Below are 13,698 nucleotides of genomic sequence, written 5' to 3'. Positions count from 1 at the left end.
ACAGCACAGTTTAAGTAGCAAACTCCTGGAAACACAGAGAATGCTCATCAATAAAGGAGTAAAGAATGTAAAAATCCACTCTATAATGCAACTCAGAACTATACGAAATTTTCATAGGATATTGTTAATAATTTTAAAAAGCAAAATACAGAAAAGCAAACATAATTTTTCCAACATTTTTTATTATTAGTTTTAGGTGTATGAAACAACATAGTGATTAGACATTTACACAGCTCACAAAGTGATAACTCCAACAATCTACTACCTAATGGATACTGTACATAGTATTATAATACCATTGACTATATTCTCTATGCTGTACTTTATATCCCATGACTGTATTTTCTTTAAATTATAGTTGATACTCAATATTATTTTATATTAGTTTCAGGTGTACAGTATAGTGGTTAGCTATTTATATAATTTATGAAGTATTCCCCTCGATAAAGCTAGTACCCATCTGACACTATACATAGTTTTTATAACATTATTGACTATATTCCCCATACTGTATTTCACATCCCATGACTATTTTGAAACTACCAATTTGTACTACTTAATCCCTTCACCTTTCTCACCCATCTCCCCAAACTCCCTCCCATCTAGAAACCATCAGTTTGTTCTCTGTATCTATCAGTCTATTTCTGTCTTATTTGTTCATTTATTCTGTTCTTTAGATTCCACATATAAGTGAGATCATATGGCATTTGTTTTTCTCATTCAAAAGTAGACAGAATTTAATAACATTGTAAATAAAAAAGAAAGGAATAAAAATCCTGAACATAAATGCATGGATTTACACTAGATTATATTATCACAAAATCAAAAAGGTATATTTTAGATTATTAACATGGTTACTCTGAGGCTGGGACCAAAGTAGATGATAGAGGGAAAATGGAGAAGAGAATTTGGTGTTTAATTACAGTTTTAAATTCTTATTCCTGAAGATTGATATTAGAGACTAATAGGCAAATCTTTTAATCATTGATTATTCCACTATCAATTTTTTTTTAATTCTAATATTGACAAACCCATTTGAAAACACTACTGCAGGTTTCAGAGTAAATTTTCTTTTCCTTGATGGTACCACAGCTGTTTTCTGTAGCTGGTCCTTTTATGAAGAATCTGCAGAAGAGAAGATAAATACATTGTTAATCATTGTTGCTTAAGACATCCATTTGTATTTGCCCTCGCTTAATTAAAAAGTAATTCAAAATTTCAAGGCATTTTCAAATACCTTGACTCACTAAATACTACAGTATCTCTGTAACTTAGTATTACTGTCCGTGATTGGCAGAGAGTTCTCACAGTGTCTGTTTGCACATGAGAGAGCTAAGAATAAATGTGTGCCCATAATTCTGTTCTAGTATCCTTTGCATTGTTCCATGTGGTTCCTTAGATTAAAAAAATAAAATTAAGTTACATGGACAGTTCACTTAACATTTCTTGGCTTCTCATATCAAATTGTACAATGGTGATAATATTTAACTCATGATATTGTTATGGAGCTAAATGAATTGATGTTTACAAAGAACTCAGCATACAAATTGAGTCAAGTAAGGCCTAAATAATTTGTGCGTTTATTGTATTTTTATCCATAAAGCAATATGATAAATACAATAATAAAATCATCTGCAATATACTGTAGTGTTAGTGATTTATTCTGTTAAGAATTTATTTAAACTGAGGGAAAAGTTTAAGAAAGAATCATGGGCAAGATACACATGGTCATAAAATCTTCCAAATTAATAAGGGGCAAATAAGTACTGGATTATCATATTGGAAACCACACTGTGTCCAAGTTTTTATTTGAATTTTATATTGAATATATTTTGAACAAAAATCCCTAGGCATGATCTAAATTTAAAGCTCAATCTTATAGGTGGTGTGAGTGGATTTGGCATGAGGGAAAAAAAACCTAAGTTAGCACGTTCATAAGTAATGTTCACTGTTACAACTCTACCCTCAGATGACACGCACCCAGGTAATGTTCACTGTTACAACTCTACCCTCAGATGACACGCACCCACAATTTTACTCTCCATTGCAAATAAGAGCTTCAGTTGACTTCCTTAGATTGATTAATTTAGTGCAGTGATATGGAAAATAAGTAATATTTAATTATGAAATAAGGGTGAAGACAAAACAACAGTGTCATTAATTGGTTGCTCTAGTGTATCAGTTGTTCATCACTCCTGTAATGGAGTACCATAAACTTAGTGGCTTAACACAACACAAATGTGCTAACTTACAGTTCAAAACTGGTTTTATGGGAGTAAAATCAAGTATCTGCAGAGCTGCCTTCTGCAGGCACTATGGGAAAAATCTGTTCATTGCCTTTTGCAGCTTCTAGAGGCTGTCCACTTCTTGGGCCATGGTTATATCAATTGGAACACTGTGTTTATCTTTACATCCCCTTCTTGGACTTGGGATCTACTTTCTTCCTCTTGTAAGGACTAGTGATTACATTGGGCTCGTTTGGGTAACCCGGCATAATGTTACTATCTCAAGATTATTAATTTAATCACACCCTTGAAGTCTTTTTTGCCATGCAAAGTCACAGGATTTGGGGATTAAGATATGGACATCTTTGGAACCATTCTTCTGCCTACCAACATAGAGATAAGATTTGAATTTACTAGTTTTACTATTTGTATTTCTAATTAAGTAGTTTATTATAAAATTAATATAAGCACATAAATATTGATGAAAGTTTTTAAATCCTCAATCATCTCATACAATTGATGAGAGAATTTTGGATGATTTTGTTCTGTTTTATATTTCTCATTTGTCTTTTACCGTTATAATAATAAAACAATACCAAAAAAAAACTGTATGCAGTTTTTTTTTCCAGTTACTAAAAATGGCTAAAGTAAACATTAAGAACTTTGACAACAGAAAAGTACCTTGGTTCAGTCCATCTTTCCATATAACTGATGAGTAGTTTTTAAATAATAAATGTACAACAATTCTTTTGCTTTGAAAACAAAACCAAAATATCTATCATTACTCCAGTGAACATTAAATTATTTTTCATCCTTTCAATTCTTCAATACCAGGAACTATGTCAGAATGGATTTTGGTGGACTTAGAGATTTATGAAGACAAGTTTCACAATAAACAATAAATCAGATTGTCTTTTTGTAAAGACTCACATCTTTGAATCTAATGGAGAACCATCCACCCAGGTCCATGTCCTCTTCTGGGAGGTAAAGTTAAGCCCAATCCACACGTAGTTTGATTGTTTTAGATTTTTCTGTATAAAAGCCTAAAAAGTGGGTAATGAGTGACTAAAGGAACATAATATTTTAATAATTCAAACATACTAAGTAAAACTTTAAAATTTTATTGGACAACTAGCACTCTGCATGAGGATTCTTATGCTAATTAATTCATATCTAATTTTCACACACATTATATAACTATGTTATATATTATATACCTACACATACACTACTTGCAAATTCAGTGCAAATATTCAGACCAGGATTAGCATGAGTCAAGTGAGGCAGTGGCTTCAAACACAAATTTAAGAGGGTGCCAAAAATTCAGTAATCAAGATAAATAATAATTTAATGGAAGGGTGGGAAGAAATTTGAGGAAAGCTATTTTTAACTGTAATGAGGCCAATACCATAACCATGATACTAAACCACTTGCCATTTGAAGTTGATCCTGAATGATTAGTAGATGAGATTTTCTTCCCAAACAATACCTGTAACTGTCATTCCAACTTTTCAACTCATTAGAAAACCAATAACATTTTTCTTGATATTTGAGCCATTCTGATGGGCACAATCCTATAGGCAATTGTGGGAAACAAAGAAAAAGTAAACTATATATGTATCTCTGAAAATCAACAGTGAGAATACTTATGTGTTATATGAATAAGACTGGAGCTATGATAAAATCACTTAACAAAGTGTTCAGACTCAAAAGGTTTCCAAAATACAAATAATAATTGCTGGGACTTAAGAAAATTAATTTAGTAAGATAAAGCAAAAGCTTGATATAAGGGATCTTTTTTGTGCCATGATTAATTACTACATATAATTACTAAGTATAGTAACTAAATTACCACATAATTACTAAATGTATAATTACTAAAATACCATGAACCCATTAAGGTATACATTGCATTAATGTTATTTGAGAGATTAGATAAAATATTTTCTATACTATTTGCTTAGAATTTATCCATATAAAGTATTAGAATCTCTATCCTTGTTTTATGTGTGTAAATCTATTTTAATATCTTCCTTTTGATATTAAATGATATTAATTTATCAAACCTTTTTATAATTGCAAGTTCATCAAGTCTTTTGATTTTTCTTCAATTAAAATTAGACTGAGGTATTCTCAAATTGAAAATATCTGAGACTTCTGGCATAATAATGAGAGAAAGTAAAGTATATATAAAAACTTAAGTGCAGGCCAATGTAACTATTCAAACTTGTGGCTATTATAATCTTCTTTTTTAACTGAAGTAAAATTCATATAACATAAAATTCACCACTTAATCATTTAAAATGCAAATGCCGCTGGTTTTAGTATATCCACAATGTTATGCAAACACAACTACCATCAAATTCCAAAATGTTTTCATCACCCAAAAATGAAACCCCGTAAAGCAGCCTTTACCCATTCTTTCTACTCCTAGCCTTGGCAATCACTAATCTGTTTTCTGGCTCTACAGATTTGACTATGGTGGACATTTCATATAAATGGGATCATATAATATGTAGCTTTTTGTGTCCGGTTTTTTCACTTGGCATAAAATTTTCAAGGATCATCCAATTAAAATGCATGTCAGTACTTTGTTCCATTTTATGGCTGTGTAATATTCCATTGCATGGTGGTATAGCACATTTTGTTTACCCATTTATCAACTGATGGATATTTGGGTTATTTTTGGCTATTATGAATACACCTTCTATAAACATTTATGTATGAATTTTTGTATGGACATGCTTTTCATTCTTTTGGGTATATGCCTAAGATTTGAATTGCTGGGTGATATGATAATTCTACATTTAACTTTTCAAGGAACTGCCAAATTGTTTTCCACAGTGTGCACCATTTTACATTTCTATCAGTGATGTATGAACAATTTCTTCACATCCTCACCAACACTTGTTATTTTTGTTTGATTATAGCTGTACTAGTGGGTATGAAGTGGTTTCCCATTGTGGTTTTAATGACTAATCATTTTAAGCACCTTTTCATGTGCTTATTAGTCTTTTGTATATCTTTTATATAGTTTCTTTTGAGAAATGTCTTTTTTGTCTTTTGCCCAATTTTTAATTGAGTTCTTTAGGAGTTTTTTGTTTGTTTTGGAGTGATGAGTTTTTAATATATTCTGGATACTACAGATCTATTTGATATATGATTTGCAAATATGTTTTCCTATTTGGTGTGTTGTCTTTTCAATTTCTTTATAATGTCCTTTGATAAATGTCATTACTTTTGATGATATTTATTTTATCTATTTTTTATTTTGTCACTTGTGATTTTAATATCATATTTGAAATCATTATCTGATCAAAGGTTATGAATATTTACATCTATTTTTTTCTTGTAACAATTGTATAATTTAGCTCTTACATTTAGGTCTTTGATCCATTTTGAATTGATTTTTCTATAATGTATGAACTAAGTATCAAATTCATTTTTTGATTTATGTGGCTATCCAGTTAACCTAGCCCATTTGTTGAAAAGATTGTTCTTTCTAAATTGAAAGGTTTTGGCATCTTTGTCAAAAATCATTTGGCATAGGTGTATGGGCTTAATTCTGAATCCTCAATTCTGTTCCATTGATCTATATGTCTATCTTAAGGCCACACTGTTTTTATTACTGTTGATTGTAGTAAGTTGGACATTGGAAAATGTGAATCTTTCAAATGTTTTCTTCTTTTTCAAGGTGGTTTTGCTATTCAAGATCCTTTGCAATTCCATATGAATTTTAGGATCACCTCACCCATTACTGCAGATAAAAAAACCATTAGAATTTTCATAGAGATTTCTTTCAATCTGTGGACCACATTGGTTACTATTGCCACCTTAAACAAATTGTGGTATATACGCATACATATAATGGAATATTATTCAATAATAAAAAGAAATAAAATGCTGATACATGATACAACGTAGGTAAACTTCAGAATGTTATGCTAAGTAAGATAGGCAAGACACAAAAGGTCAAATAGTGCGTGATTCCATTATATGAAAAGCCAGAAGAGGTAAATCCATAGTGACAGAAAACTGATTAGTAATTAGTAAGGGCTGGGGGAATAGGGGATGGAGAGTAATTGCTTATTAGGTGGGGGATTTCTTTTTTGGAGGGGTGATGAAATATTTTGGAACTAGACAGATATGGTGGTTGTACATTTGAATATCCTAACATCATTGAATTGTTTAATTTTAAATATTTAACTTTATGTTTGTGGATATTATCTCAATTAAACAAGAAGAAAAAAGTAATAGAAAATTATTATCTTATAATTTGATATACAGTATTTAGATTGACTTTAATGAATGTTTAATAGTGGTTATATGATTCCATGTTTACCTATCAAAGCTTCCTTACCCCTAAAAAGGTTACATATAATAGCCAACATAATGAGGAATTAGGTAAAATAAGTGGTAAAACTACAATTTTTAATTGGTTTGTGACTTGTATATGTAAAACAAATAATTCAAAAGAAAAGAGTAAACCATAATATATACGACATTTTCATACGTGATAAAAGGGACAACACAAACTAGGGAATTAGAGAAAAATCCTTTGATAAATAATTATAAAATAAATGAATCTGCATCTTCCTCTCATATCATACTATAAAATAAATGTCCAAGGCTCAAAGAGTTAAGTGTTAAAACATTAAACTAAAAAAAAAAAAAAAATTGAAAGTACAACAGATAGTTTTCCAAAATTCTGCATGGTTGGAAGTTCTAAGTTTAAAATCATAAGGGATAATTCGTTAGATAGAATTACTTAATCTCTTTTGTATTTCAAAAAAAGATAAGTATGTAAAAAAAAAAAAGGTTATTTACATATTTACTGCCTTATCATCACAATTAGGTTCTCATTCTCATATTTGTATGTTTCAATTTGATTTTAAATGTTTGGAGGGAAAAAATCTATTTTTTATATTATGTTTTGCAGCTAGCTCTCCTCTCACTGCAAAAAAATAAAAGAATATATGAATAAAGTTTAGAGTGAAAAGTTGATTTATTAAAATCTTCATTGGTTTATTTAATCTATTGCATACATGTTCAATAAGATTTTTCAAACTTAGAAGGTCCAAAAAAATAGAAACAAATATAGGTCAAACCCTTGAGAAATACCTGCAGCTCTTGAAACACAGTGGTCTGAGTCTTTTTTACTTATATTTCCTCTTGCATCTCTATTCATTTCCAGGTTTCCAATATCATCATGTTGGCTCATATTTGAATTATTTCCTTCGTGGCATTTTAGCAACACTCCTTGAGAAACTTGAAAACAGGATTATTTTAAGATTGGGTAAATATCTTCTCTGCACAATGTCTCAAAGACAAATTCTTTAGATTGATTCTGATAATTGGAACAAGAAATAACTGAAGGGATAACTAGAAATTTCTTTTTTTATTATCATGTCTAATGAAAAATAATTTCAAATATTACACAATTAATTCATTTATAGAACACATATTTGTTTAGGATCCATTCTGCGCCAGGCTTTGTCCTAAGAACTTGAGATACAGTAGTAAATCAAGCAAAGTTCCTGCTCTAAGGAGCACACATCTCTTTCCATGGTTTCTTGATGTTTTGCTGAAACTTATGATACTGCGTTTACGTCATTTTACCATACATATTCATCTAAAGTCAGTTTTTTCTACTAGAATATGACATTCCTCAACATGATATTCCTTTTTTTTTTGGAAATTTGTACTAATGCTTGAGGTGTAGTAGTTGCTCAGTAAATGTTTGTTGGACAAAACCAAGAGAACGAAATACAATCTTAGATAAAATGTATTAAAATGTTTAAGAAAAATTATGGAATTCTATTTACAACTATCTGACAAATCAAAAATATGGTTTCCAAATACACATCTCATCTCAAACACACACACATACACACACACACACACACACACACACACACACACACAGTTTCTTCCTATCAGACTGTATGCCACCTGAGGACAAGATACTTGTTTTTACTAAATATTAAATACATTATTATGAAGTGTAACATACAGCTTTGTACATAAGGAAGAATGAATGAATATGAAGATCATAAGAAAAAAGTAAACATTTTTCATATATTTATTTATTAAAGAACTTTTAACTTACCCAACAGAGTCAGGGAGATCAAAGTCAAAACCAGAATACCATTTACTGTTCCAGATATTCCCAACAAGATTTTATACCAGTGCAATATCACAGAACAATCTGAGAGATTAATCATATGAATTAGCTTTCCAAGAAGTGATAGAATTGTAATAATAGAATTTTATATAATGTTAGTTTTGAATTCAAAGGATATTAAGCAATCAAAAGCATAAAACATAAGTAAATAGAAAAATGTATATTTATTTTATTTAATAATGATAATACTCTGATGGTCAGAAGTTATGATACAAGTTATATTGAATCTTAAAATAACTGCTAATATTTGACATAATTAACCAGTGGGAAAAAAGACTTTTAATATATACACCTAATAATTTCCCAAACACACATGCACATACACACACACACACACATTCAGGAATGTGGGCATGTACACTCATATGTGTATATACATGTATGTATATATATACATATACACACACACACAAATAAATACTTTCAAATTAATCATTTGCTTTAATATTCACAAGTCATTTCACCTGTTTTATTTACTAAGGATGTAATATGAATCAAAACTAAATATGACTCCTGGAACCTGCTATTTTAATCTAAAAAAAAAGTCTTAAAATTCTTTCTAATCCATGTAATAATGATACTTCAGCTTCTCCTTAGATGGTAACCTCTTTTAGAGTGACAAATGTTTTATTTTTCATATACCAGCACTGCTAGGTTGAAGATAAGAGTGTGCACTCAGTGATGGTTATTAATCAACAAACTGATATCATTAGACAGAAAGCAAAGAGTATCATCCAGTGCCTCAAGTATATATGTTGTTATGTTTCTCAACCTCATTAAGACAAATTACATTGCTTATACAAATTACTGGCTTATAGAATTGTATGAGTAATTAGTTTATACTAAATATATTTATAGCATCCATATTTTGCATGGTAGTTTATGTCCTTATCAAAGATAATTTTTGCAAATGCATCACAATGATTGATAAGAAATCACTCCCCATAACTGTGATTTCCTTATTGTTCAGTCAATAAATTGAATTATTAATACCGATTTCATATTCTAAATTCCCTTTAAACCTGTGGAAATAGAGAAGCTACATTTTAACTTGCGAAACTCTGTCAAGCCGTATAGAACAGTAGTAGTTCAGAGAAACAGTACACAATTTTTCTCTTAACATAATATTGACAAATATAGTAAAATAAGATACATCAGAATTCAGTTAATGAATACACTGCATTTCCCAGATTATTTTGAATACTTTGATACATTAATAATGAATGATAACCAATAAGTTCCAAGAATTCAACGTATGTGAAAAAGTTATTTGTTTATTTTTACAAATCAAACAAATTATTATCAGAGCACATTAAGAACTAGCCAAGTAAACATTTAAAAAGATAGAAATATGAAAAGGTACAATCCTATGGAGGGATATTTGGAAAAAAAATCTAGCAAAATTAAATAAGCATTTACATTATCATACAGCAATCTCTCTTCTAGGAATCTGTCCTGGTGACATATTGGCGAAGTATGAAAAGACATATGTGCAAGGCATTACAACACTATTTCTAATAGGAGTATAATAGAAAAAGAATACAAATATCATACATGTCCATCAAAAGGGGGACTAGTTGGATAAAGTAGTTAAATGGGGTGAACGGAACAGGATGGGAGCTGGGTTTACGGACATTGGAGATATCTGGAAGTACCTTATCACATAGGTTTGACTTCTAAATAGTTTACATTATTATAAAGTAATTGTAATTATATTGTATAATATGTATTATATATCATTATAATTGCATATGTTTATATATGCATAATTACAGAATAAGATTAACAAAAAATTTTAAAAGTGATCCCTACCAATAAAATGGAATGCGAAGTAAAGAATCCTAACTGGGTAGTAAGTTAGTGACTTAACTGTAGAGAAAGGAATTAGTTCAAGTGATTTTAAAACACTTTGTGCAAGGCCAATGGAATGAAAATTTACTAAGGACAAAACAAAATGCATAAACATTTTAAATCTGTTTTAAGTAATTATATTATTAGTGATACTACTTCTATAGTGATTCTGAAACTTTACGTATAGGGCAAAAATATAATTTCTTATTATTAGTGTGAAGATATGCAAATACACATTAACAAAGGAAAATCCTATGTGTAATAACAAGGTTTAATTTGTCAATTAGATTCAAATGTAATGTTTTAGTCACCCCAAGATTTACTAAAATTTAGCAAGCTTTACTAAACATTAGCAAAGGATACATTAGTAAAGGATGAATATTAGCATATACTACTTAAATAAATAGAAACTGCAAATTTATTATTTGTAACTTCCTGAGCTCCTTTTCTTCACCAAAACATATTCTGATTTCCAAGTGACATCTGCAAACTGAGTGTCCAAAAAGTTTGCACAGAGAAGCAACTGTATTTTGTAATCTTTCAGGTTAATGTTTCTATTTTCCAAAACAAAATTGTTCACCTGGTAGAAAACGTATTTTAAAGATGAATTAAAAATTACTGTTTAAAATGCTATATTTTATGAATAATGAGGTGGATGACTGACACCAAATATTCATTTTTTAATTATTAGTTTGAATTCAATATATATATTTCCTGAGAATACATTTAAGAAATTATATGAGACAAAATATCAATTTAAAGACAAATAACTGTTAGTCCCACATTGATAAATGAGAGAGACACAGACAGACAGAGAAAGAGAGATGACAAGACAAAGAAAAAGAAAGGGAAGCACAAAAAAAAAAGAGTAAAGAAAAGAAACAGTTCAAGAACAGAAAAGAACAGAATATTGGAAATTATTACCCATATTAATATCCATGTTAATATTAATCCATATTAAATACATAACCTTAATAATCCACATACTTGGAAAAAAATACTAAATTCCATACCTTTAAATTTAAGTTGGGATGTTTGGATTGAATTCCTTTTTTTCAACTGGAAATTCAATGTCATGTATCTGTCTTCGTCTTGCATTTTCAATGTTAGTGAATTTATGTGTATGTATATGTATGTTTTTAAAGTGTGATATGAAATAAGAATATAATAAACCTGATGCTAATCAGAGCTTGGTCCTCAGACTACTAATTTGTCCTCAACTTGTCCACTCAGGGTACATACAAAGGATCACACTTTTATCTTTGGTGAAAACCTCAGAGGAAATGTTTGTTTTTCTCTCATGACCCAGATAACATATAATTTCTCAACTACTCACCACATACTGGATTTAATATTATATTTGTTATTTTAAAAATGTCTCCTGATAATCCCAGAAAGTCAGAGGAGTGGAAATTGTCCTCTTTTAGAGTTGCCTATTTTTAGCCTAAATATGTAAATTTTCAATTACACTCCCTTATAGTGATATTTGATTTAATATAATAGCTTGCAATTACCTAACAGTTAAATTATTTTCTGATCCTAAAACAACATTGATTACAAATTATGCTAATAATATAATTATGCAATTTGAAGAAAAATACTGGCAATTTTGGGCATTCTAAAGACATTCTAAATATAAAATAAAAGTTTGGAGAACATGTAGGAAAGAAACCATATTTTCCAACGACCTTTACTGGTATTTGAAGAGAATGCCCAATATTCATAAGACAGGGTAGAAATTTTTTTTCTTTAGCTTTGATGAGGCCTAATTTACATACCATAAAATTCACCTATTGTATGTATATGATTGGTTAAATTTTAGAAAATATATAGATGTGCACAACCATCACCAAACCTAGTTTAGCATTTTTCTATTTCTCTAAAATGTTTCCTTCAGCCCCAACTAAAAAGAGTAATATAATTCAGGAACCACTAACTTTATATGTTGAGATAAAGTGGTTTAAAGTTTTGGCAGCTAGCTCCCAAATCTCTGGCAGCTGTAGCAAATCTGAAATGGAAACCCATAACTTTAGCCACCAGAGTCCACTACTATTTGGCAAAAGACTGAATGAGAAGGTAGAATTTGGTGGAAGTATTCAATTAGGGGAAGGGAAGTGTTTGCCGAGAGAGCAGCGTGGGAGATTTGTACTTCATTGTTTGCACAGATTTGTCCATCTGCCAATCACACAGTAGAAGGCTCTTTCTCTAAGGCCTCAAACAACCACCAGAGAGCACCAGTTCACAAGTGGAACTGAAGGTTTAAAAATGATAGCTGAATAGAGACAGTGGAAATGTAATGGCTGTGTGCGATGTCAGAGGGATAGTGGTTGGGGGTGGAGGATTGACACAGTGTGAGGGATATAAATGATAAACGTCTAAGTATTACTTTGTTTTGTGCATGTGGGGACAGAGCCCCAGAAAGCAGTTTCCAGGCTCTCAGCCTCACATAGAAAGGTGCTGGCTCAGGTAGTAAATGGCCATCGACTGTGATCAAATGGCCAGCAGCTGTGGCTAGTTGGCCGTCAGCTGTAACCAGTGAGCCATTGGGCACTAATATAACTGCCGTGGCTAGGCTAGCAGCAAATGGGGGAGCTAGCAAGAAGATGGGGCTGAGCCTGCAAGCGGAACAGTGAGGGTTGAGAATTGTGTTGCTCCTGTCTCCTGTGTCTCCAACCCAGCAGCCAGCGAGAGTATAGAGATATGACTCCCCTACTTATGGCTCCGTGGGTGTTCCTTTTTGGCCTCACCGTATCCTGCGTTCTTATGAGGGGAGCAGGACCAGAGACCCTGCAGGCCGCCCTGCACGACAGTGCACCTGAAACTAATAAAAAAAATGAAAGCTGAAAATAATTAACATCTATGCTGTTGATCTGTAATTCCAGTGTACTAAAGTCAACGCCCCTGAAATCGGTAATAAAACTAGAGGTTTTAGGTTTCAATTTTATTATATGAAAAATATGCCACAAATAAACAAATTTTATTGCTTGTAAACATATTTCCTCTTAAGAATGCCAAGCAAAAGTAACTTACAAAAGTTTAAGTTGAAATATTCGCAATGCCAATCTGTTTTGAAGACCCCGTGTCAAACAGCCCATCATAGGCCTGAAAATTCTAATATTACTGTAAAATTAATTAATTTTCTTTTTTAAGGAGTAAAAAATGGAATTAATGGATTGTGTGTTAGGCATTGTGTCAAAGTAAGTCACACTAAGATCTGTGTAAACTTCTGTTAAAAAGTTACATTTCAAATATTGCAAAAAATGATAACATGATTATTTTTTTCCTGAGACGTCATTGTCCTAAATGATGCTGAGAAAACAAAGTGGAAGGTGGGTTCCCAGAGAAAATATCTGAATGTTTTATATTGCTTTGAATTGAGATCAAAGGTGCAGTGAAAAATGAAAACAAATTTGTGTTTAGCTCTAATTTATTCAATAT

General features: G+C 30.8%; 1 protein-coding gene across 3 annotated transcripts; it reads right to left on the bottom strand.

The window, feature by feature from the left end:
- Positions 1-728: 728 nt before the first annotated feature.
- KLRF1 (killer cell lectin like receptor F1) lies at positions 729-11,358 on the bottom strand. Of its 3 annotated transcripts, XM_033117588.1 has the most exons (7): positions 11,274-11,358; positions 8,335-8,433; positions 7,347-7,493; positions 4,641-4,649; positions 3,660-3,799; positions 3,156-3,268; positions 729-1,125 (listed from the first exon to the last, which is right to left on the bottom strand). In XM_033117588.1, exons 1-7 carry the CDS (start codon positions 11,356-11,358, stop codon positions 1,017-1,019), a joined length of 702 nt encoding a protein of 233 aa, XP_032973479.1. In that variant the 3' UTR covers positions 729-1,016. The 3 variants fall into 3 exon arrangements, with proteins under 3 accessions (XP_032973479.1, XP_032973478.1, XP_032973480.1); XM_033117587.1 differs by lacking the exon at positions 4,641-4,649; XM_033117589.1 differs by lacking the exons at positions 4,641-4,649; positions 7,347-7,493.
- Between the last annotated feature and the right edge of the window lie 2,340 nt (positions 11,359-13,698).

Source organism: Rhinolophus ferrumequinum, chromosome 10, assembly GCF_004115265.2.
Source record: "Rhinolophus ferrumequinum isolate MPI-CBG mRhiFer1 chromosome 10, mRhiFer1_v1.p, whole genome shotgun sequence".
NCBI lineage: Eukaryota > Metazoa > Chordata > Mammalia > Chiroptera > Rhinolophidae > Rhinolophus > Rhinolophus ferrumequinum.
This window is presented reverse-complemented; position numbering and strand designations above follow the sequence as displayed.